At 43.9% G+C, this 26359-nt stretch overlaps 1 protein-coding gene and 1 non-coding gene across 2 annotated transcripts in view; both read left to right on the forward strand.

The window, feature by feature from the left end:
* The window catches only part of LOC145349202 (uncharacterized), a 29577-nt gene extending 12996 nt beyond the window's left edge, over positions 1-16581 (forward strand). Inside the window, exons 3-5 of the mRNA XM_080197654.1 lie at positions 3087-3235; positions 6398-6629; positions 9988-16581. Of these exons, the coding sequence (XP_080053780.1) occupies positions 3087-3235; positions 6398-6629; positions 9988-11088 (1482 nt within the window). The 3' untranslated portion in view covers positions 11089-16581. The remainder of the gene's footprint in view (positions 1-3086; positions 3236-6397; positions 6630-9987) is intronic.
* Positions 15338-15529, forward strand: LOC145349603 (U2 spliceosomal RNA). Its single transcript, XR_013888115.1, has one exon. It is a non-coding gene; the product is annotated as a U2 spliceosomal RNA (small nuclear RNA).
* Positions 16582-26359: the final 9778 nt, after the last annotated feature.

The following is a 26359-nucleotide window of genomic DNA, read 5'->3' on the forward strand; positions in this document are numbered from 1 at the left end:
GTAATGAATGGCAGAGTAGGCTCAAAGGGCCAAGTGGCCTCCTCCTGCTTCTGTTTTCTATGTTGCTATGTTTGAGGTTAGAGTCAGCTGAGTGTGGACATCTTTGGAGGGTTGTGGGTTAGGAGAAGATTACAGATGAGGCGGGCTCTGGCCATGGCCATGGAGGGATTTGAAAACTAAAATGAGAATTTTAAAATCAAGATGTGGCTTGACTGGGAGCCAAGGTAAATCAGTGAGCTCAGGGGTGATAGGGGAATAAGACTTGGCTTGGCGCAAGTTTAAGACATGGGCAGCCAAGCTTTGGATGAAGTTTAGAAGGGTGGGATGTGTGTGATTGGACAGCAGTGAACACTCCATTCTAGAGCTAACAAAGGTAGGCAAGAGTAAGGGTTTCAGCGGCAGATGAGTTAAGCCAGAAATAAAATTGGGTGATGTTATGCAGATGGAAATTAGCATCCTGAGTGAACGTGGGCAGCACAGTGGTTAGCGCTGCTGCTTCACCATGCCAGGGACCCAGGTTCAATTCCTGGCTTGGGTCATTGTCTGTGTGGAGTTTGCACATTTTTCCTGTGTCTGAGTGGGTTTCCTCCAGATCCTCCGGTTTCCTCCCACAGTCCAAAGATGTTTGGGGTAGGTAGATTGGCCGTGCTAAATTACCCCTTAGTGTCAGGGGACTAGCCAGGGTAAATGTATAGGGATAGGGCCCGGGTGGGATTGTAGTCGGTACAGACTCAATGAGCCGAATAGCCTCATTCTGCACTGTAGGATTCTAAGGGTCATTGAATATGTAGTTAGAGGTTTGTTTCAGTCAAATATAACTCTGAAGTTACGAGCTGTCAAGGTCACTGTCAACTGTTGCTGGGGAGATGGATAAATAGAAAGCTCGAGTATGGAATTTGTAGCAGGGACGGAAATAGCTCTGCTCTTCCCAATATTTAATCAGGAAATTAGTGCTAATCCGGCATGGAGTGTCAAAGGAGCTGCTGAATAGTTTAGCAACGGTGGAGGAGTCAAGAGAGGTGGAGATATCAGTCAGTGCGTATGTGAAAACTAACACTGAGAAGCAACATGTAAATGAGAAATAGGAGTTGGCCAAGAATAGATCCCTGTGGGGACGCCAGAGTTGGTGGTGTAGGAGCAGGAAGAGAAGCCATTACGACTGATACTCTGGCTATGATTCACTTGATAAAAATGGAACTAGGTGAGAGCAGCCTCACCCAGCTGAATAGCGATGGAGAAATATTAGAGAAGGATGATGTGGCCAACTGTGCCAAAGGCTGCAGAGGAGGGCGAAGGAGAAGTAAACTGCCTTTGTCACAGTCACAGAGGGTGTCATTTGTGACTTTAGTAATAGCTATTTCAGCACTGTGACTGGAGCAGAAGCCTGATTGGAGAGATTCAAACATGGAAGTTCCAGGAAAAATGGGAGGCGACAACATGTTTAAGAAGTTTGATAGGAAAGGCAGGTTGGAGGTGGTGATGGTAGTTTGCAATGACGGTAAGGCCAAAAGGTGGTTTGTTTTTAAGGAATGGGGTGAGGACGGCTGATTTAAAGCAGAGAAGAGCAACATACATAGCAAGAGAACAGTTAGCAATGTTAACTAACATGAGTAAGGGAAGGAGAAGTTGAGTAGTTGTCAGTTTAGTGGGAGTCAGGTTGAGGGAGAGGGAGGTGGGTCTCATGCTTAGGAGCGACATGATAGTGCAGCGGTTAGCACTGCTGCCTCACAGCGCCAGGGACCTGGATTCAATTTCCAGCTTGAGTCACTGTCTGTGCGGAGTCTGCATGTTCTTCCCATCTCTGCGCGAGTTTGCTCCGGGTTCCTCCCACAGTCCAAAGTGTGCAGGTTAGGTGGACTGGTCATGCTAAATTGCCCTTTAGTGTCAAAGGGAATAGCAGAGTAAACGTGTGGGGTCATGGGAATAGGGCCTGGGTTGGATTAAGGTCAGTAAACACTCAATAGGCTGAATGGCCTCCTTCTGGAGTGTAGGGATTCTATGATTCTATGACAATATAAGCTCAGAGAGGAGGGCAGGAGCAGCGGGTAGGTAGGAAAGAAGCTTGAGTAAGCAAGAATCTATTATCTAAGGGAGAAAAGGTTAAAAGTACAGCCAAAAAAGAAGCATCAACAAGTGAAACGTATTTGGAGCAGGGCTACTGTTCCTGCAGTGATAAACATAATTTGAAATCTGTTCATGTACATAAGTGGTGATGTGTTGTACATACAATCTGGCTGGAGAGTCAAGTGGTTTGGGCTGGCTGTTTTCTTGTTGGTGATCTAGGTCACGATGATCTGTTTCACTGTTGGATGATCTTACCACAAGCGACGGTGGCACAGTGGCACAATGGTAAGCACTGGTGCCTCACAGCACTAGGGACCAAGGTTCAAATTCCGGCCTCAGGTTACTGTCTGCGTGGAGTTTCCACATTCTCCCTGTGTCTGCATGGGTTACCTCTTGGTGTTCTGGTTTCGTCCCACAGTCTAAAGATGTGCACGTTAGGTGGATTGGCCATGCTAAATTGCCCCTAGTATCAGGGGGACTAGCTATGCATAGGGTTATGCGGGTAGGGCCTGGATGGGATTGTGGTTGGTGCAGTCTCAATGGGTCGAATGGTTTCTTTCTGCACTGTAGGATTCTATTCAAGAGCAGGAGGAAGAGAGTGACTCATTTCAAGCTGGGACTACCTTCAGCCAAGAGGCTTTATCTTTGCTCACTGTCTCTTTCAGTATCTTTTTTGGAATAATCACTCCTATTGCAATGTGGGGAGACCCCCTGTTTGACATTATATTTTGGGGCCTTAATGAATCTTGCCAACCAGCTGGTTGTGTTGGGAGATGTGGGCACACCAGATGTGGAGTAAGCATCAAGCCTTCCATCAAGACTGCACAAAGGCCACTCCCAATACATGTCTAAGCAAAAGATGTTGGAAATTGCATTATTAGCCCCATTGTACTGGCCAGAGATAAATAATGATCACTTGGCTGGGGTACCAAGTGGGTTTGCATCTTGAGGGGAGGCAGTGTCACAAGAGGAGGAAAATAAAACAGATGTAAAGAAAGTATTCAAAAGTAATTATTTTTCAGGTGACATTTGACACAACAAAGCACCTGAGCGATGCTTCTATCAAAAGGAGACAGATGGAGAGACAGAAGCTGCAGGAGCTAGAACTACAGCGGGAAGAGCAGAAACGTCGAGAGAAAGAGGAAGAAGAACGCAAAAAGGAGGAAGAAAGGTACTTTGATTTAACAAGATGAAATCAGCTTTTACATAACAACATTTTTTGCCAGACATGCAAAATATCACTGGTGCTGTGTCAAGAGAGCATAACGTCTGACTTAATGAATTTAATACGGTAAGGAGTCTCACGAGACCGGGTTAAAGTCTAGCAGGTTTATTGGTAGCACAAGCCACTAGTTTTCGGAGTGCTGCTCCTTCATCTGGTGCAAAAGCTAGTGGCTTGTGCTACCAAATAAGTCTGTTGGATTTTAACCTGATGTTGTGAGACTTCTTACTGTGTTTAGCCCAGCCCACTAAATGAATTTAACACAGAGATTACCATTTGACAAATGGCTGAATTGAGTTGACAGCAATTGACCTTCTTTTGCTTCCTACATTCTGCTCTTGGTCACCCAGGCTGTAAGTTCAATAACACATCCTCATTCCCCCTTATTTAGCATAGCATGCTGCCAACTTGAACCATCGACTGTATTAAGGAATTGGTCAAGATATTACTGTGGAAAGTGCACCAGGGATCTATTATCCCCATGTTTTAGTTTATTCAAAAGTGTCTGGACACAGCAATATTTGAATCCAGAAGTGATTCAGAGCACAATTTTGATGTTTTAAAGAAAATTTATAACTAAATTAGTTAAGGTAAGGCAAGCCAAAGCAACAGGACCTGTTGGAATATATTTGAGGATCCTGATCGAGTTGCGGAAAGAGGCCGTCCAAATTCTATTTTACAGTTCTGTTGAAGGTGGGTACTCTCTGGAGATCACAAATTCTGATCGGTAGGGACTTAAGAAAAATGCTGACCCAGAGGTAATGAATATTGGGGAACTAGAAAGCAATGGTGCTCCAGTGAAATTGCTCCCCTTGCCTTCTATGAAGCACTCATCATGGACTGAAAGATATTATCCAAAATAATCAATTTTGAATGGCTTGTCTTTGTTCAGTGGAGCAACTACAGTTCAAAATGTCACGCAAAGAAAGATAAACAGGTGCTGTAGACTTACCTCCTTCCTTTCCAAATTCAATCCATCTCATTTCCCCATGAAGGAAATGAGGACATGTTGTTGAGGAAGACTTTACATTGAGGGAAAGAGATTGCATGTCTTTTTTTTTCAGATTTACTCAAGTTCTGTACTAGGCAGTGATTACTTCAGTGTTCACTCACACCTAGAAATTTTTGTTGATGAGTGGACAAACATATAGTATTTGTATAATATTTAACTATTTGCTTTTTAGTTGACTCATTTCAAATAGACTTAAGTTGTTTTACACTCTTTAAGCCATTTCAGTAAGCTTTATCTTCAATGATTTTCTTTCATGGGATGTGAGAGCTGCAGGTAAGGCCAGATTTGTTGCCCAACCCTAATTGCCCTTGAATTAAGTGGATTACTGGCCCATAGTTGAAGGCAGTTAAAAATCAACCACATTGCTTTGGGTCTGGAGTCACATGTATGCCAGCCAGGTAAGGATGGCAGATTTCTTTTCCTGAAGGACATTAGTGAACCAGATGCATTTTATGACCATCAGTGATAATTTCATATATTTTTGTTTTGTGTCCCTGTTTTTGTTTCTTTGCTTCGTGATCACCATTTCTGAGACTAGCTTTCAATTCCAGATTTTTTTTATTATTAATTGAATTTAAATTCCTCCAGCTGGTAGTATTTGAACTCATGTCCTTCGAGCATTAGCCCAGGACTATCAATTATTTGTCCAGTCACATTACCACATTGCCATCTTCTCCCCTATTTGAGTAGGAGGAGTATTGTATTATTATTGAACATAGAACATTACAGCGCGGAACAGGCCCTTCGGCCCACAATGTTGCGCCGACCAGTCTTATTTTTAAAAAAAAACATTGACCCACTAATCTAAACCAATCCCTTTTCGTCCATAAACCTATCCACCAATCTCTTAAACGCCCCCAAACTAGGCGCATTTACAACTGCAGCAGGCAGGGCATTCCAGTCCCTCACCACCCTCTGGGTAAAGAACCTGCCCCTGACATCCGTCCTATAACTACCCCCCCTTAATTTAAAGCCATGCCCCCTCGTGCTAGCTTTCTCCATCCGAGGAAACAGGCTATCACCATCCACCCTATCTCAACCTCTAATCATCTTATATGTTTCTATAAGATCCCCTCTTAGCCGCCTTCTTTCCAGTGAAAACAACCCCAAATCCCTCAGTCTCTCCTCATAGGACCTCCCCTGCATACCAGGCAACATCCTGGTAAACCTCCTCTGCACCCTCTCCAAAGCCTCCACATCCTTCCTGTAATGTGGGGACCAGAACTGCACACAGTACTCCAAGTGCGGCCGCACCAGAGTTGTGTACAGTTGCAACATGACGCTGCGACTCCTAAATTCAATCCCCCTACCAATAAACGCCAAAAGGAGGTAAACTACTTGCAGCATTGACCACAGTGTTGCATTCAATACATTTAGTGAATCTAACAGTAGTTGTAGCCCCATTTAACAATAAAAGGAAGTTTGGATCCTAATTACTTATAGAATCAGACAATCCCTGCAGTGCAAAAGGAGGCCAGTTGGCTGCACCAACTCTCCAAAAGGGCATCTTACCAGAACCCATCCCTCCACCCTAACCCAATAATCTCACACATTTACAATAATGAATTCTCCTAATCTACAGATCTTTGGACACTAAGGGACAATTTAGCATGGCCAATCCATCTAACCTGCACACCTTTGGACTGTGGAGGAAACCCACACAGGCACGGGGAGAACGTGCAAACTCCACACAGACACAGTAAGAAGTCTCTCGACACCAGGTTAAAGTCCAACAGGTTTCTTTGCAATCACAAGCTTTCTGAGCACTGCTGCTTCATCAGATGAAAGAGTCAAATGGACTCACCTGATGAAGGAGCAGAGCTGTGAAAGCTCGTGATTCAAAATAAACCTGTTGGACTTCAACTTGAGACTTCTTACTGTGCTCACCCCAATCCAACGCTGGCACCTCCACATCATGTCCACACAGACAATCACCCAAGGTCGGAATAGAATCTGGGTCCCTGGCACTGCGAGGCAACCGTGCTAACCACTGTGTCAGCATGCTGCCCCTTGTGAGCCCGTCAGCCATCTTCTCTTTTCCAAAATGATAGATCCAGTAGAATTTGCAACCGATTTCATTCTTCCTCATTTTTCTCCAGGAAGCAGAAAGAGTTGGATGAGCAGGAGCGAGAGAAGAAGAGAGAAGAAAAGGTCAGGAAGCGGGAGCAGAAGCAGAAGGAGCGCGAGGAGCGACGTAACATGCGGAAGCTGCAACGGGAGGAGCAGAAAAGGCTGCAGGAGAAAATCGCCCTCGAAGAAAGAAAACTCCTGTTGGCGCAGAGGAACCTGCAGTCTATCCGCCTCATCGCAGAGCTACTGAGTAGAGCCAAGGTGAGATGCCTGACCTCTGTGAGATCAGCAAGTTAAGATGATGTACAGAGGCAGCTGGCAATGTTGTAAAGGTGCTCAGCATCATTTATTTTAATATCATGAGCTGTGGCTGTTGGGTCTCGCTTGATAATCATGTGTAAGTTGCCAGGGCCTTAAAATTGCATTTTAATCCCCAATATGGTGCTTGGAATAAAGGAACAGGAGTAGAGCATGCAGTTCCTCCAGTCAACTGTTCATTTCAAAAATATTTATCAGCTTTAAAAGTCTTTTGGATGTCCTGTGGCCATGAAAGACCTTGTATAAAAATGCAGCTATTTTCTTTTTAGACCATGGCTGATCTATGTTTTTACTTCATCTACTCATTAAGAAATACCTCAGCCATGGACTACCCATTAATACTCTTGTCAAACTGAAGTAGACTTGGATTCAGCCATCTGTCACACCTGAAGAAAGCTTTTCAAATTGGAGAGCGAGCCCTCTTTTGCTCTTGGAGCCGATGATTTGATAAAGTACAGATCTGCTGTGAAACCAAGAGGCCATTTGGCCCATTGAGGCTTCACCGACTCCCTGACAGAGCATCTTACCCAGGCCCTATCCCCGTAATCCCACATATTTACCCCGCTAGTCCTCCTAACCTATAATCTTGGGACACAATGGGGCAATTTTGCTGCCAATGCAACTTGTGTAGAGTTCTATTCAGGGAGTAAATGGTACCCCATTTGCAGTATTTTCAAATGTTTTTAACTGGATGGTACCTACACCGATATTACCTTATTAATGTCTAAAATGATAACTTGTTGATTGTGGGAATACTGCGCTGTGTATTGGCAAAGCATGAAGGAGGCAGGGTCAGCAGGCTGAACTGCCTTGGTGATGGTTCGGACACCCTCAATAAATTCCTAAACTATCGGAAGAGATAAACACATTTAAGAATGCATGGATTCATCCAGTTTTTTTCTTAAAAAAATGTGATAACAGCTTTGCGAAATTTCCACAGGCATCTTGGGCATGCTGCCTGGCCAGCACTATACAATCCCCTACCCAGAGGTGATCACAGTGTAGTTGAGCATGAGATGGTGGCTGAGCCCTTGGGCTCCTAACCAAGGGCTTTCCACCCATTGGGTCAGTTGATTCTGTGTTGATTTTTGGCTCCAGTAGCTCCAAAGGATAAAAAAATTGAGAAGGACCCAACTCGTTAGAGTTTAGAAGAATGAGGGGAGATCTCATTGAGACGTATAAGATGATGAATGGGATGGATAGGATAGAGGTGGAAAGACTCTTCCCGCTCAAAAAAGACAGTAGGACTAGGGGGCACAGCCTCAAGATAAAGGGGGGGCGGTTCAGAACGGAGTTGAGGAGGAACTTCTTCACTCAAAGGGTGGTGAATCTCTGGAATTCTCTGCCCGTTGAAGTGGTGGAGGCTGCCTCGCTAAATATTTTTAAGAAGCGGGTTGATGGGTTTTTGATAAGAGAGGGGATTAAGGGTTATGGGGAGAGGGCGGGAAAGTGGAACTGAGCCACGACAGATCAGCCATGATCTTATTGAATGGCGGGGCAGGCTCGAAGGGCCAGATGGCCTACTCCTGCTCCTATTTCTTATGTTCTTATGTTCTAAATCTCCAAGGAAAATCAGTTTTAGGTCAGACTGCCCTGGCACTGCTGGTGTGGAAATGAATGAGTTTTGTGTTGGCAATATTCATGTGAAGCCCTGCTGTCAGTCCAGTTTTTTTGCAGTTATTTTTCTACTTGAATTATTTTCATAATTTGCGAAATGAAAAAGGATTATCCCTTCTTCTGTTTTTACAAAATTTGCAACTTTTAAAAAGGAAAATATCAGCTTTGAAGAAGCTGTTTCAATTTGACACAAACAAAAACAGAAAATTCTGGAACGTCTCAGGAGGTCTGACAGCATCTGTGGAGGGAGAACAGAGCAGACGTTTTGAGTCTGGCTGACTCTCCGTCATAGATTAAGCCAATTGAAAATGTGATGAGATTGATACTGTTCTGGTGGAAGTGGGGGAAGGTGGGGGCTGGATAGGGGGCCAGTGATAGGTGGAGGCAACGGAGAGTTTAATAAAGATGTCATGGTCAAAAAGACACAGGGAATGTAAATGGTGGTTATTGTGGTGAATAAAGGTGCTGGTAGTGGCATGTTGGGAGATCAGAATGTGTTAATGGCAGAACAAAGGTAAACAGTGTGTCGAAGGACAGCCTGAGACATATAACAGATGGCCCAAGTGGGGCGGGGAGAAGGAAGACAATGAATCATAGAGATACGCAGCCCAGAAGCAGGCCCTTCGGCCCAACTCATACATGCTGACCAAGATTCCTAAACTGAACTAGTCCAATTTAGCTGCATTTGGCCCTTATCCCTCTAAACCTTTCCATGTCTTTTAAATGTTGTAATTGTTCCCGCCTCTACCACCTATTCTGGCAGCTCATTCCATATATGCACCGCCCTCTGTGTAAAAAGAAAAGTTGCCCCTCAGGTCCCTTTTATAAACCTCTGATCTGGAGATGCCAATATTGGACTGGGTGGGCACAGTAAGAAGACTCACAAGGTTAAAGGCAACAGGTTTATTTGGTATCACGAGCTTTTGGAGTGTTGCTCTTTCATCAGGTGAGTCAGGTTTTTTATAAACCTCTGTAAGGTCACCTCCTCATCTCCCTACGCTCCAGGGGAAAAAGTCCCAACTTATCTCTTTATAATTCAAATCTTCCAGCCCCGGTAACATTGTTGTAAATCTTTTTTATGCCCTTTCCAGTTTAATAAGATCCTTCCAAAAGCAGGGTGACCAGAATTGTTCGCAGCTCTGCAAATGTGGCCTTACCAATGTGTTGTACAGTTGTAACATAATGTCCTAACTGGAATCATAGAATTCTTACAGTGCAGAAGGAGGCCATTTGCCCAATCAAGTCTACAGCGACTACAATCCCACCCAAGCCTTATTCCCATAACCCCACATATTTATCCTGCTAATCCCTTGACACCAGGGTCAATTTAGCATCGCCAATCAACCTAATCCACACATTTTGGATTGTGGGTGGAAACTGGAGCTCCCGGAGGAAACCCACGCAGACGTGGGGAGAATGTGGAAACTCCACTCTAAAAGTGACCCGAGGCCAGAATGAACCTGGGTCTCTGGCGCTGATAAACAGCAGTGCTAACCACTGAGCCACCCCTGTACTCAATGCTCAGACCGATGAGGGCAAATGGTCAGGGGAAAAACACGGAAAGCGGGATTTAAAAAAGGGGGAATTGAAAATTTGAATCGGTGGAAGAAACGAAAATAAATAAATAAAATAATGTAAATGAATAATTTATTTAACTTTCGCTCACTGTGACTGCTCTCTGCAGGTTGGGAAACAGCAGGAGCTGGAGGCACGTGAAGCAGAAGCGGCTCGGCTGCATAAAATGGAGGAAAAGCGGCGGCAGCAGGAAGCTGAGCTCAGGCGAGTGGAGGAAGAGAAAGAGCGAGTGGTCGAACTCCAACAGAAGGAGAAGGAACTGCGGGAGAAACTGCTGGAAAACCTGAAACGAAAGGAAGAAGGCGAGAGCCAGCAGAACCGGGCGGAGCCCAACCTGTGCCCCGGGGACCAGACAGCCGTGAATGCAACTGCGAGTGTGTGCCCACAGTCAGGAACAGCCACTGCCGCACCGGCTGCTGTCAGTGAGCTTGCATGTACTGGCGCTCTCGCCCACGGCAGGAAAGTGACACTGCCTCAGGACATCAATGGCAACCTAGATGCACCTGAAAGATCTGGCAGTGACTTGGACCAAATACCGGCGCGAAGAGATTTAAACAGTGCTGCTGTTCCGAGTGCATGTAAGTCTGCGCAGAGCGAGCAGCGCCTACCTCTGTTATCCAATAGTCAAGGGTGTTCTCCACCGGAGTGCAGTAGTAAAAAAGGTAAATGCCAGAATGGCCCCAGCCATGAAGAAAAAGAGCTTCAAACCAACTCCGTCAATGTTGAAAGGAACCAACTCCAGAAGGACTTGAAGAAGACACACAAATCCCGCAAGAGCAGCACGAGCAGCGAGCATAGTCGAAACTGGAGGGACTCGAGCAGTGATGGCAGCTGCCATCAAAGGGAATGGAGCCGGCACCAGGGTCGCTCAAGGAAGGATAGTTCCCGGCACAGCAGGGACCAGGGCCGCAACTGGCGAGACTCCAGCAACGAGTTGAGCCGCAGGCGGCGAGTCGCGAGCCGCGAGCGGAGGCGGTACCAGAGGAGCGGGAGCAAGGAGCTGGTCCGCGCTCAGCGGGGCTCCAGCCGGGAGCGGAGCGGCCAGCGGAATCCGAGCAAGGAGCGCAGCCGGGGGCGGGCAGCAAGTGGCGAGCGGAACCGCCATCGGAAAAGCTCGAGCAGGGAGCGCGGTCGCCACCGCAGGGACTCGAGCAGGGAACGCAGTCATTATAAGGACTCCAGCAAAGGACACAGTCGCCATCGGAGGTAGTCGAGCTTTACCACCAGACTGGCTACCATCACGGGTGAAACCAGACAGCAGCAGAGTCAACAGCAAAAGTCAGTTCGGTGCTTCATGTTGCTCTTGGTTAGCTAGCAAGCGTCACACAGTCCTGACTGCCCAATGTAACCATTCAAATTTAAACAGGAAAGATAAGTATCACCCTGATTGGAAAGTTTCTGTGGAAGTCTCCTTTTTCTGATGGAAGGAGGAGAAACGTAGGAAAATAAGCAATCTCAGATACCAAAAATTGGATTCTAGCATTGAGCACAACCAGACATCACCACACTTCACAGAGCCTGAGCATGATTACTTCACTGTGTAACATGTAAAATGTTTGTTACTTCCAGTTCTAAATTTCCCTGATAATTTCCCAAACAGACACATTTTAATGTACACCATGACCTGTCATGTTTTGACTGCTGATTATTATTACAAAGCAGAATTAAGGAAATGCCCACAGTGGATATCTTGTGGTGAGCATTGGTCATGGGCAGTTACCTCTCGCTGAATCTTGGTCAATGCTATATGTAAAGGGACTTACCATTCCTCATGTCCCGCTGCTACTGTAAGCGAGGATGGCAAACCCGGTGCTCAGCCAAACCTCCGATCACTGCAGCGGGACTGGAGAATCCCACTGGTGTGAACAGCAGGAAACTTCTGCCTGTTATGCTCTTACCACATGTTTCACAATGCAAATGCTCCTGGTTTGGTTCTGCACCACATTCCGTGGATAGTCTTAAGTGTGCAATGGGGAGAGCATGCTTTTTTCAAGAGTCATCTTTCTTGAGGTTTTTGCTAAGTGTCTTTCAGAGCATTTGTTGGATAATGTTGGCGCTAGATATTTTGACTTGAGAGGATCTGCAACTCCTCACAAACCACATTTCCCTGACTTCCTTCATTGCTGCCAGCTGTTAACTTGGTCTTGGTAGTTTGGCCACTCTCTGGTGCCATATTCTTCCCAACCAACATGGACACAAGGGGAAGTGGCTGCAATGGGAAAGATTAAGTTAGATTAGATCTTGATACCTGTAAGAGCTGGTCCATCGCGCAGTCGAAGGATTAGAGAAAAAAGCCCTGGGGTTTCAAATGCAAGCTGCCCCGATCTTCTTTTGAGTGGTTAGCAGATGTTGAGAGAGAAAATCAGGTTGTTTCTGAACAGATAGATTTAATAGGCCTTGTCTTCTCAATTGTTTACTAACATTCCTGGTGAATCCATAATGCTTCAACTGATTCAAGTGTGTTTGGGAAATCGTCAAATCTTCTCCAAAGAAAGGGATACTGCTAGGTGGATCTCATTGTAGCCCATCGGACCTGTGTAATACTGTAGAAACTTGAATCATAAGCTTCAAATGTCCAGTTTAATGGGGCACATTTTCCGTATTTCCAGCTAAGCAATTCTCTGCACAATGCATGAACGTGTGGCTCAATTTTTGATAAGCTAAGTATCCCACGCATAACATCCAGCTAGGATAACTCTTGCCTATTAGAATATTTAATTGCAGTTATTTGGTACCAGGCAAGAAGGGTCTTAAGTGCTGAGAAAAGTGATAGCTCCTGTAGGGTCTACCAGTGAACCATGGTGTCTCAGTCTGTTAGAGAATCCCTTCTGCCCTGGTTGCCACTTTGAGACTAACATCACCCCAAGGAAATTGACTTGTTCAGCCCCAGAACACTTGGTAAATTAGGAACGTGGCACAAATTTGACTTACTTCAGTTTTAAGTGTGATTTGCTTCCCCTCCACAAAACAACACATCGTTAATCTGTACGTTAAATCTGCTTGACAACAACATTGGAATTTGTTTTTGTGAATCCTTCAGTACTTAAACTTAACAATTATCTGCACAGTTCACAGGCACCATTGTGATATTGGGAAGCCTGCCATTTCTTTTATTTCTTTAGGTTCATTGACCCTGATTTCAACAACTCCCCACATTCCTACTTCACTGTGTATGCTTTGGCTTCTGTCCGTGCCAATCTGTAATTAACTCCTAGAGAGTGTAAAAGTGGCAAAAAAAAGCAGAGTATTTGGAGCCAAGAGGAACCAGCTGGTGTCCTGGGCAAACTAGCTTTGATAGGCCTTCTCCCTTTAATGACTTTACTTGTACTCAGAAGAAACCAAACTTCCATTTATAGTCTCATTTTAATCTGAAACATGTTAATTCAAATTGAAGTTCTGCAAAAACTGCTCTGGTGCTATTATTAAAATCACAATTCAAATTACTGAAAGAATTGAACATTGTAAGAGCAAAGGAAGACTTTGCATTCACAGCAGTTTTCTTCTTTCAAACCTTTGATAGAATGTCTTGAGTCAGTTTGTAATTAGAGGTCCAGTCCTAAAATAAATAAAGAATATAAATAGACAAAGGCAGACCATATGATCCCTTCGATCTTTTGATGCCAGGATCATGGCTAACATTCTGTTTCATTCCGCGTTTTTTGCCCTATTGCTATTTCTCTTGATTCCTTTGATGCCCCAGTCTGTCTCAGTTTGAATATACTCTAGGGGTAAGACCCTCTGAGCCAGTGAATTCTGAAGAATCACAGCCCATACAAGTGATGAAATTCCTTAATCCTGAAAGGCTGTGGTGTCAACCAAAGGCCAAGGCCTCTAAAACAGCATCTCAGCTATAGATGCCGCCAGAATTAGACTTTTAAGCAGACTTCGGAAGATTGGAAAGTAAATAGCAAAGCTGAGAGATTTAGAAAACTCAGGAACATGTCGGAAAGGTGGCTAAAAAATCTACAACCCATGGTAGGATGGGAGTTTGGGGTTTGAGCACAGTGCACCAGAGTTGGGGTAAAACAGAGAATGTGGGAAGAGAAATGAGGCTGAATAAGGTTATTGAGGTGGGAAGGAAAGCAGCTGTGTAGGAACTCTGCTGAGATTTCAAAATTGATGGAGGGATTGGGAGGAAATGCTTGTTACCAACAAAAGAGGAAACAAATGCTACTTGTTTAGAATAGGGTTTCACTTGTGTAGTTCAGGATGCGTTGTCATTCCTATGCTGCAGGTAGATTAATGGGGAGAGCAGAGTAGGCTTGGGCAGCCCAGTTTCTGCCGTGTTCATGTGGCTCTTTGCATTTTCTGCAGGAGAACCTACAACAGGAAAGAAAGAGATCCTAATGTAAACATTAAAAGAACTCTTGCTTCCAGTTGCTGGGTCCAGCATGGACTCATTGTGCTGAATTGCTGTAGTTGCCTTCTGTTATAACTCCATAGAGTGAATTCTCCCGTTCCATCTGCCTCCAGAATCATAGCGGGTGAGGGACGGAGGACCTTGGGCAGGAGTTTCCAGTTGCAGGATGAACGCAGCCAGAAAATCCTGCCCCATGACATGTTTGGAACACATTACACCCTCAAGGAACGAGTATTCAAAGATTAGGGCATTGTACAAGCACAGGGTTGCATTGGAGAACACTTGGGTCTTGCCAGCCATGGTGTTGTCTTGGGGAATGCTGCTGTATGTGCTAATGTGTTGCGGTATGTTCAGCCACTTCAAATTCTGCTTTCTAAAAAAAAAGACAAAATTTCAGCTGTGTCCCCAGCAAGAACTTGGTTTCTAATTCATCCTGTGTACTTTTGAGAAAGAACTTAATATCAGTAAAACACTCTGCTTCTATATTAAGGGGACCAAAGCCACTAGGGCATCCATTTTGAAGTGTGTGTCCCATGCATCTGGAGCCAGTCATAAAGGGTGTCCTGCTATTTGCTGCATAGATTTATTACTGTCAGCCTTGCCACAAACTCTACAGCTTCAAGCAAACTATTCTGGACACCTCTTCTACTAAGAAAGTGGACCATCCCTCTCCCTATTGGTTTTCACTTCCATAAGTAACAGTCTGTGGTATATCAAAATCAATGGGTAATTACTGTTGGGTATGTCATGAGACTAGTCTTAAGCCTCTGAACCGCAAGGAGGAGGAGCCATGTAAACTGACGTTAGGTATTCACTCTTTAAAAGTTTTTTTTTGCACCATCTTGGTCTTCCCATCCCATCCATATCCATGACAGGTGAGTGCTTTGTGTGAGAATGAGTTTTGAGGGATTAGGCAATGCAAGAGTTAAATGACCCCACTCAAAACATACGCTGCATAGGCTGTGTTAATTTCTGGCAGCTGGAAATAGATTCTAGATTTTTATCATGCTGTTAAGTTAAAAAGAGGAGAAATGAAAGTAATAAACTTTGCATTCTTAATATTGAGCTGCAATCCAGCAAAACCTAGTGCTGGAAAAAAATCGCTTCTCGGCCTTTTGGCTAAGATCAAGTGTAGTATTGACATGCTGCGCTTGGTTGAAGTCATTAGGTTACATTTTAGCTTCATTTGAAGCAATTTTTAAAAGCAGCACCTCAGCCTTTTGGCTAAGTTGCAAATAAGATTGAGCCTTGGAGGAGGAGCTATACCTACTCCAATCAGCTTGGATCATGTAGATCAAGCCCAGGACAGGAGGTGAGAGCCCTGTCTTGTCAGCTTGGATCAGGAATGTCTCAACTTGTTGAGACTCTGAATTGGACTTGATTTGATTGAGTTGGAATAAAAACCAAAAAAAAGCAACAATGTTTGGTTATATTTCTACAACACGCAAAGATTTTGTGCACTCCCATCAATAGAAAGAGACAAGGTTGAAGGCAGTTGAGTCTCACAATGTTCTCTCTCTGTCCTGACAATAATCAGGTTTTTGCACAAACAAGGCCGCTTGCAACACTGCACCTACCAGAAGGCAGAAGATGCACCAAAGCCAGTGTATTTTTGCAGAACAGTAACTTTGGAGCAAAACTTAAAAGTAATTCAATTCTTGCAATGTCTAATCCCCTGAAACACACTCGTATAAACCCAGATCTCCTTTATTCCTTATTAACATCTCCTGGGACTTAACCAATTCTTTATTAGCATCTCCTGGGACTCAGCCAATGCTTCCCCACAGATCAACAGGAGTTGTACAAGAAGGGCCCTGAAATAATATTTTTTTCCAGCTTCCCCTCTCCCCTGTCCCAGAAGGCTGACCTCTGTTATTCCACAAGCTGGGATAGGAGAGGTGGGCAGAAGCATGCACCTGATCCCCTCTAGTCTTCAGCCACACCACCCAAATTGATGATTTCCTTAAGGTTATGGATTCGGTTGCAGTAACGTTTGTTTATTTCCATCTGGTGTAAGGTGACCAGCTTTATTCAGAGAATGAGAAAAGCTGCAATGTGGATGTGTTGAACCCAGTCCTTAAACGCATGTATAAAAGATGCACAGTGAAACAACTTCGAAATATTGGAACAGAAACTATTGAAAAATCTCAGAAGATCTGACAGCATCTGTAGAGAGAGAAATGAGAGCCAACAGTTCAAGTTTGGATGATCCATCGTCCAAGCTTTAAGGAAGGGACATCCAAACTTGAAATGTTGGCTATTTTCACTTTTCACTAATGCTGTCAGACCTGTTGAGATTTTCCAACATTTTCTGTTTTTGTTTCAGATCTCAACGTCCACAGTATATTGAAATCCTTACTTTTAATCAGTCGCAGTGTCAAAGTATCAGTGACCTTAAATCCCCATCAGCTCATTCTGACAAATCAGTATTAGAAGTTTCAAAGAGATTAAATAAACTACAAGTTGTACGTCACCTGGCAGACTGGCTCAAAACATGTAGAAAACTGAAGCAGATAAGGTGTGCAAAAAGCAAAACGTGTTGTCCGATTAATGAGCAAGAAGATCGCAGTACGATCCTTTGATGCCTGTGGTTGAATTAGAGATTACACTTCTCTAAAAGTGTTCCCAGTAATTCCTTATTAGCAAAATAATGTGCTGAGCATTGAGAGTTTGCAAAAAAAATGCTCTCTTCCCTGACTTTATTTAGTACTGGAGCCTTGGCAAATGCTTTAGCGCACCATCTAATTTGCAGTGTGGTGCATGTTCTGTCCTGTGTGGAAATTCCTTGTTCAAAGTTGTGAGAACAAATGCTGTTCCGTTTCCAGTTGACTCTTTCCCATCATTTGCTGACTTCCAAATGTATGCTCTTTTGTTTGGCTCCACCACATTGTTTGAAATTGTCCTGTATTTATTTTGTGTTTTTCCCCCCTCCCCCTCAGATATGATTGTTTGTAACTTCCAGTAAAGAGAAGCTTTTTTTCTTTGAAACATTATTCTCGTTTGTCTTTTTTAATTGAGAGACCTGGATTAAAGGCCAGGTATTTGTAACCTAATTTTCACCTCTTCTATTGTAATTCACCATCACCCTGAAAATATTTAGAGTGCTAGTTGATTAAAATTCATAAATCTAAAGTGGACTGTCTACATTATCTATTTTTCATGCAGAGGATGCACGCCCTGTTTCACTTTCAGACTTAGAATCATAGAATCCCGACAGGAGGCCATTCAGCCCATTGAGCCTGCATTGACAAAAATCCTACCCAGGCCCAACCCTATAACCCCACATACGTACTCTGCTCATCCCCCTGACATGAAGGGGAAATTTAGCATGGCCAACCCGCCTAACCCACACATTTTTGGAGTGTGGGAGGAAACCGAAGCATCCGGAGGAAATCCACACGGACACAGTGACCCAAGCCGGGAATCAAACCCAGGTAGCTGTGCTAACCACCGCCACCATGCCATGATTCATAATAAGCAACAAATAAGATTATTTTTTTCATCATAAGGAAGGCAATCATTTATTGCTCATCCCTAATTGCCCTTGAAGGTGGTGGCTTGTGTACAACGAGGTGCTTTGCTGCGTACTTTCATAAGGCACTTGAGAAACAGTCACATAGCTGTACATCTGAAATGACGTCTAGGCCATATCTGACAAGGACAGCAGGTTTCCTTCCTGAATGAACCACAGGGGAGTTTTATTTATGACGATCTGGTAGTTAGGTCACCATCGCGGATATTCTGTGACCCCCTTCAGTCCAGAGGGCTTGGGGGCAAGTCATTTCTACATTTCAGGATTGTAGAATGATTTAAAATACTGAATTACAAACGTGAGAACCAGAAAACATTAGATAGAGTTACGTACCAATGTACCTGAAACATAAGACCGAGATAAAACATTACAAAGAAGTAATACATGCTTGTTATTTTTACTGAGCCCACCCTTTGCAACACCTGAACAGTCAAGGGTCAGGGACATGAATTGTTTGGGTTTGCTCAAAGAACTTCCCAAGAATCGCTGGAATTCTACCACACTCCCTGCCACGGAATCGGGGCGGGCGAGGGGCGGATAACAGAAATGTCCATTGACCTCGGGAGAAATTTACGCCCACTCGAATGTGGGTGTAAAATGTTGCCCAAGACATTTCTGGACTCTTGAGATTTCTTTGTGTGTAGATTTTTATTCCAGATTTAGTCTTTAATTAATTGAACTTAAATACCCTAGCTGTTTGGTGGGATTTGAATTCACTTCTCCAGCTCATTATTCTAGGCTTCCGGATTACTAGTTTAGTTACAAAACCACTAACCTACCAAATCCCTACAGAGGTGAGACAGTACGATTCAATAACAAAAGAGAGCTAGAAAATGACCAATTAGAATCTAGTGCAGGATTTTCTAATCTTTTTGCTCATGGGAGAAACTATATTTGCATATTTTTCTTACACAAACAGAAACTGGGAACAAGAGTAGACCATTCAACCCTTCTGGCCTGTTCCAGTATTCAGTATGATCATGGCTAAACTTCAATCTCAGTGCATATTCCCACTTTCTTCTCATTCCTCTTCCAACATTTAAAATTAAAACAATCTTGAATACTTTCAGTGACTTGGCTTCCAGAGTTCAGTGGTAGAGAATTCCACAGGTTCACAATCTTTACAGTCCGAAGTGGTCTACCCCATATCCTGTGTCCCCTAGTTCTAGACTCCCCAACCAGTGAAAATATCCTCCCTACACCTAATCTGTCCAGCCTTGTTAGAATTTAATACATTTCAATTAGATCTCCTCTCACCCTTCTGAACTTTTTGGGAATACAAGCCCAAGTGGTTCTGCTCCTCATGAAGTGGCCCTACTAACCCCAGTATCAGCCTAATGAACTTCTGCTGCACTCCTGTTCTGCAAAATATATCCTTAAGTAGGGAGACCAAAACTGCATGCAACATTCCAAGTGTGGGTTCACCAAGGCCCTGTATAACTTCAGTAAGACATCCCTACATCTGAACTCAAATTCTGTTCTAATGAAGGCCAATATATCATTTGTCTTCCAAATTGCTCGCTGCAACTATCTCTCCAATTACACTGACTGGCCTACTAGGATGCCCAGATCTCTATAAATCACATCCATCATTGTAGGTGTACGATATTCAGCCAACGGCTTTCTGGTCCAATCTGATGAGGCAGGTCTCCACACCCCTGTTCCAATCATGGTTGGGGTGTGGAATGCAATCATGGTTGGGGTGTGGAATGCACTGCCTGCTGTGATAGTGGAGACGGACACTTGAGGAACCTTCAAGCTGTTATTAGATAGGCACATGGAGCACACCAGAATGATAGGGAGTGGGACAGCTTGATCTTGGGTTTGGACAAAGCTCGGCGCAATGTTGAGAGTCGAAGGGCCTGTACTGTTCTATGTTCTATATATTTAATAGTGCGAGGCTATCAGAGGTCATCCTGCCAGGAAGAAAGCAGATCCGGTGAGTATGGACCAATGACTACGGCACACTTGATCAGCTTGGTGATGACCTTAAGAGAATTTTATTCCACATTCAACAATGAAATGGTTAACCAATTTCTATTATTTGCCCCTTCAGCTTGTAATGAAGCCTTTCTTCATTGATTTTGACATGCTCCCAAAACTCTTCCCAGACTGCTTTACTGCAATGTTGACTACAGAACACTCTTCCTTGACTGTTTCATCACGATACTGACTGCAGAACATTCTTCTGCCCGTTTCCTCTGGTGTAGAGCCAGAGGAAATGGGCGAGGTTTTAAATGAGTACTTTGCATCAGTATTCACCAAAGAGAAGAATTTGATGGATGATGAGTCTGGGAAAGGATGTCTAAATAGTTTGAGTCATGTTGAGATCAAAAAGGAGGAGGTATTGGGGTTCTTGAGAAACATTAAGGTAGATAAATCCCCAGGGCCTGATGGAATATATCCAAGAGTACTGAGAGAGACAAGAGGGGAAATTGCTGGGACCTTGAGAGAAATCTTTGTATCCTCACTGGCTACAGGGGAGGTCCCAGAGGATTGGAGAATAACCAATGTTGTTTCTTCATTTAAGAAGGGTAGCACGAATAATCCAGATAATTACAGGCCAGTGAGCCTTACATCAGTGGTAGGGAAATTATTGGAGAGGATTCTTTGAGACAGGATTTATTCCCACTTGGATATAAGTGGGCATATCAGTGAGAAGCAACATGGTTTTGTGAAGGGGAGGTCGTGTCTCATGAACTTGATCAAGTTTTTTGAGGAAGTGACGATGATGATTGATGAGGGTAGGGCAGTGGATGTTGTCTACATGGACTCCAGTAAGGCCTCATGGCAGACTGGTGCAGAAAGTGAAGTTGCGTGGGATCAGAGGTGAGCTGGCAAGGCGGTTACAAAATTGGCTCAGTCAAAGAAGAGAGTGGGTAGAAATGGAAGGGTGTATTTCTGAATTGAGGGCTGTGACAAGTGGCATTCCTCAGGGATCAGTGCTGGGACCTTTGCTGTTTGGAATATGTATAAATGATTTGGAGCAAAACGTAACTGGATTGATTAGTAAGTTTGCGGATGACACAAAGTTTGGTGGATTTGTGGATAGCGATGAGGACTGTCAGAGGATACAGCAGGATATAAATCAGTTGGAGACTTGGCAGGAGAATGGCAGATGAAGTTTAATCCAGACAAATGTGAGGTAATGCATTTTGGAAGGTCTAACACAGACAGGAAATATACAGTAAATGGCAGAACCCTTAAGAATATTGATAGGAAAGGGATAGAACATAGAACATAGAACACTACAGCACAAACAGGCCCTTCGGCCCACGAGTTGCGCCGATCACATCAACACCTACCAACCTACAGACCTATCTAGAACCCTCAATCTCATTAAACCCCATATACTCATCCAGAAGTCTTTTAAAAGACCCCAGCGAGTTCGCCTCCACCACCACTGACGGCAGCCGATTCCATTCACTCACCACCCTCTGAGTGAAAAACTTACCCCTAACATCACTTCTGAACTTCCCTCCTTGCACCTTAAATCTGTGTCCTCTCGTAGCAACCATTTCAACCCGGGGAAATAGCCTCCGAGAGTCCACCCTATCTATTCCTCTCAACATTTTGTAAACTTCTATCAGGTCGCCTCTCAACCTTCGTCTCTCCAGGGAAAAGAGTCCCAGCTCCCTCAATCTAACTTCATAAGGCATGCCTCCCAGTCCAGGCAACATCCTTGTAAATCTCCTCTGTACCCTCTCAATAGCTTCTACATCTTTCCTATAGTGAGGCGACCAGAACTGCGCACAATACTCTAAATGAGGCCTGACAAGGGTCTTATAAAGTTGCAGCATTACCTCCCGACACCTGGATCTGGGTGTACAGGTACACAGGTCACTGAAAGTGGCAATGTAGGTGGAGAAGGTAATCAAAAAGGCATACGGCATGCTTGCCTTCATCGGCCAGGGTATTGAGTTTAAAAATTGGCAAGTCATGCTGCAGCTTTATACAACCTTAATTAGGCCGCATTTAGAATATAGTGTTCAATTCTGGTCGCTACAGTACCAGAAGGATGCGCAGGCTTTGGAGAGAATACAAAAAGATTTACCAGGATGTTGCCTGGTATGGAAGGCATTAGCTATGAGGAGAGGTTGGAGAAACTCGGTTTGTTCTCACTGGAGCGACAAAGGTTGAGGGGAGACCTGATAGAAGTCTACAAAATTATGAGAGGCATGGACAGAATGGATAGTCAGAAGCTTTTTCCCAGGGTGGAAGAGTCAATTACTAGAGGGCATAGGTTTAAGGTGCGAGGGGCAAGTTTTAAAGGAGTTGTACGAGGCAGATTTTTTACACAGAGTGTAGTCGGTGCCTGGAACTCGTTGCCGAGGGGGTAGTGGAAGTGGATACGGTAGTGACTTTTAAGGCGCGTCTTGACAAATACATGAATAGAATGGGAGTAGAGGGATATGGTCCCCAGAAGGGTAGCGGGGTTTTAGTTAAATCGGGTAGTATAGTCACTGCAGGCTTGGGGGGCCAGAGGGCCTGTTCATATGCTGTAATTTTCTTTGTTCTTTGTCCTTAGACTGCTTCGTTCTGATGGTGACTACAGGACACTTTTTAGACTGTTTCACTGCAATACTGACCGAAAGACACTTCCCAGGCTGCTTCACAGTGATACTGACCAAAGCACACTTCCCAGGCTGCTTCAGTGCGATGCCAATGAGCACATTTCAGAAAGATAAGGGCTGGCACAACAATAGCCTCCCAGGCTGCCAACACCGCACTCCCTGTGCCCCATGCACCCAGCTTCTGGGGTCCATCTTCACCATACCTTCACTTCCCTCGTCCCAGCTCAATCAGTTCCTCCAATCAGAGCCTCTTCCTCTCCCCCACTTGCTACTGATAGGCTCATTAATCAGAAGCAGAGAAATGGCCTGTGATTGGAGGAGCAGCTCCATGCAAACTCTCCCATTGGAGCTCTCACATCATTAACAGGAATCGAGGGAGCTCACAGGCTGTACCCAGCCCATGGGCCACACATCGGACAAGCCTGATTTAATACAAAATAATGAAAACTATCAACGGAGAGAATTTTAAGAAGGAAGCAAATGAATCAACTTAAACACTTAAAAACCCAATTTGAAGAACACTTCCTCTAACTGAAATACAATTCTGAAAATTTAAGTATCAAAACTGATACTTCTCACAGCATATTTGCATTTCTGTCCCTTTGAAATATGTTAAAAGGTTTGACTTTGAGTATCTGGCCCATGTTAGTGGTTACCACTGCTGCCTCACAGCACCAGGGACCCGGGTTCGATTCCAGCCTCTGGTCACTGCCTGTGTGAAGTTTGCACATTCTCCCTGCATCTGTGTGGATTCGCTCCAGTTTCCTCCCACTCTCCAAAGATGCGTGGGTTAGGTGGATTGGTCAGGCTACATTGACCCTGGTGTCAGGGGATTAGCAGAGTGAGGATGTGGGATTATAGGAAAAGGGCCTGGATGGGATTAGGATTGGTGCAGACTCGATGGGCTGAATGGCCTCCTTCTGCACTGTAGGGATTTTATGATCTAAAATGCCTAAAGTCGAAGGGAGGCACCAGCCATATTGATATGTTCTGAGCATCTTGCATTGCGGACTTGCAGCCATTAGCTACCTGGACTGGAAACCCTATATCTTGTTCTTTAGATATTCTCCACCCCTTGACCAGGTTCTGGCCATCTGCCCTAATATCTCCTAATGGAGCTCAATGTCATCATTGTTTTGGTAACTCTGCCATGGAATGACAGATGTGTGATGCTTTTCCTGTTCTGTTGGTGTATCAGCCTTCCAGAGTCGCCCTTCATTTTATGGGGATATTTGAAATTCTTTCTCCCTTCAAAAACTCTTCAAATCCACTGGAGAAGAAATTGTCAATGCTTAATCCCAGACATGTTTCACACTTTAAAATATTAATGACTGTTTTTCTGACTGCAGTTAGCTCTAGACTTGACTAGTCCGAATGCACTGCTGCCTGGTCTCCCACACTCTCATTCCCAGAAATATGGCCCCATCAAAAACTCTACAACCCCTGGTCCTAACTCACACCACATCTTGTCATACATCATCTCTCTGATCACTGACTAATGTTAAAAGGCACTTCATAACGAGAAGTTGTTGTCATCTAACCTTTTTTTAAAGAAAATCATTATTATAGGGTGTGGGTATCACTAGTTAGGCTGTTTCTATATGAGGACATGCCAGTTAGATTCCGACTGTTCATACGTGTGCGAGTTTCAGATGAAGCTATGCTTCTATTGTGCTTGGAGAGGGTTGCAGTGTGAAAAGTAGGCATGAGGTTGGAGAAGAAGTTGTTGCTCAGCATCCGGCACCCTTTAAAGATATAAAGGGTTTTTGAATCTAATTTTAGCTGAACTTGTTTGCAGTTAAACTTAGGACATTGGGGAGTGAATTTCCCTCAAATTTGTGGGAAGACAGCTGGACAGGAGAAGAAGACTAGAAAAGTTAGACTTGCCAAAAACAAAAGCAGATAATGTCCAGACAACCAGGGAATTGGGACAGAAAGAATGTCTCAAGAAGATTGAAGTTCAGAGAACAGAGATCAAGAAACTGAACAAGGTATTATTCAAGAGAATTCAAGGGAAAATCAGAAAAGGAATTGGTGTGTGGAAGAGACTGCTGCTGTAAAAGTGGGAAAGCAGACTTCAGAGGTAAATCAAAAGTTTGATACAGTCTAGGAATTGAAAGTTAAAGCAGGAGTAGGCCATTTGGCTCTTTGAGCCTGTTCCACCACTCATTTTGATCTTGGCTGCTCATCAAATTCAATATCCTGATCCCTCTTTACCCCAATATCCCTTGATCCCCAAGAGCTATATCTAATTTCTTCTTGAAAACACACAGTGTTTTGGCCTCAACTACTTTCCGTAATAGTGAATTCCACAGATAATAGGACCGTAACACCTTTGAAATTAAATTACAAGAATAAGGTGAGAATGACACATTCAGAAGACTAAAAGATAAATTTAACACTGAAATCCAAAAGCTCTCCATGTAAAAAAGTTATCCACACATGAATTAAACTACCAAGTAAACTAGTGGTCTGAAAACCTTCAAAACATTTTTTAAAATTATTCATCCTAGAATAGCTGGCAAGTCTAACATTTATTACTCGACCCTAATCGTCCTTGAAGTGCATCATAGAATCTCAGAAGGAGGCCTTTTGGCCCATCGAGTCTGCACTGACCACAATCCTACCCATGCCTTATCCCCGTAACACCATGCATTTACCTTAGCTAGTCCCCCTGACACTAGGGGAAATTTGGCATGTCCAATCAACCTAACCTGCACATCTTTGGCCTGTGGGAGAAAACTAGAGCACCTGGAGGAAACCCACGCAGACACAGGGAGAATGTGCGGATTCCTTACAGATAGTGACCCAAGCCGGGAATTGGCCCCGTGAGACACTAGTGCTAATCACTGTGCTTCAGTGCCGCCCACAGTGGCACAGTAGTTAGCACTGCTGGAATATTTTGCTGGACTATTTCAGAGGCCAGTTAAAGGAATCAGGTTGCCATGAACCTGGAGTCACGTGTAGGCTGGGGCATGAAAGGAATGCAGATGACGTTCGTTTTAAGCAATGGCTGTGATCATTATCCCATTGCTAAGACCAGCTTTCAATCACCGATTTTATTCACTGAACCCACCAGTTGCTGTGATGGGTTTTGAACCCATTTCCCCCAGAATGAGTCTCTGGATTACCAGTCCAGTGACATTATGACTGCACCACCATCTACCTCCCTAAGCATCTTAGCAATTAGATCCTACAGAGGTGGAAATATGGGACCTTGAAATGGAACAAGGTGAGGAAGGAGAACTGTAGATTATTTCTCAGTCAATGAATTATATGGAGCTGAACTGACATAAAGCAAAAATGTACTCCTTTAAAATCAATTTGTCGCTTCACTGCATGTGTAACAGAATAGGCCAATTAAAGTAGTCTCTTGGGTGTCAAATCTGGTTCTCTTCACACCTGAGTTACCTCAGGCTCATAGAATTTCAATGCATTCAAGAGTCAAGGCTTGCTACCACACGTATGCTTGAGAAAGGAGTGTGGAGCTCAAGAAGTATGCGATTAAAATGAAGAAATTACAGGAAGATGGGATTAATAACACAGAAACAAAAATATCTTAAACCATGGTGGTTCCAATGACCCATTTCTGGGTTGCAATGTTCTATGATTTTTTTTGTGTCATTTTATTACATAAACTCACATCCTCTCCAAATCTCTCAAGCTTAGCTCTTGTCTTATTCACAGTTCTTCCCTACTCCTCTTTCCAATCCCCTATGACTCTCAAGGTTCCAACATATTAAGGTAGTAATTCTGAGAAAAGAGAATTAATCAGCACTTGGAGAGGCAGGGATTAATCAAGAACAGTTCACATGGTTTTGTTAAGGGAGGTCATATTTGACCCACTTAACTGAATTTTCCAAAGAGGTGACCAGGTGTGTAGATGAGGGAAATTCGTTTGATGCGGATATTAGTGAACCAGATGGGTTTTCAAAAGAATCAATAAAAGTTTCACAATCACTATTAATGGGGTGAGCCTTAGTGCAGATTTTTTTTTCTAGATTAATTAATGGAG

The sequence above is a fragment of the Carcharhinus amblyrhynchos genome, chromosome 10, assembly GCF_965287045.1.
Source record: "Carcharhinus amblyrhynchos chromosome 10, sCarAmb.v2.hapA, whole genome shotgun sequence".
Classification (NCBI taxonomy): domain Eukaryota; kingdom Metazoa; phylum Chordata; class Chondrichthyes; order Carcharhiniformes; family Carcharhinidae; genus Carcharhinus; species Carcharhinus amblyrhynchos.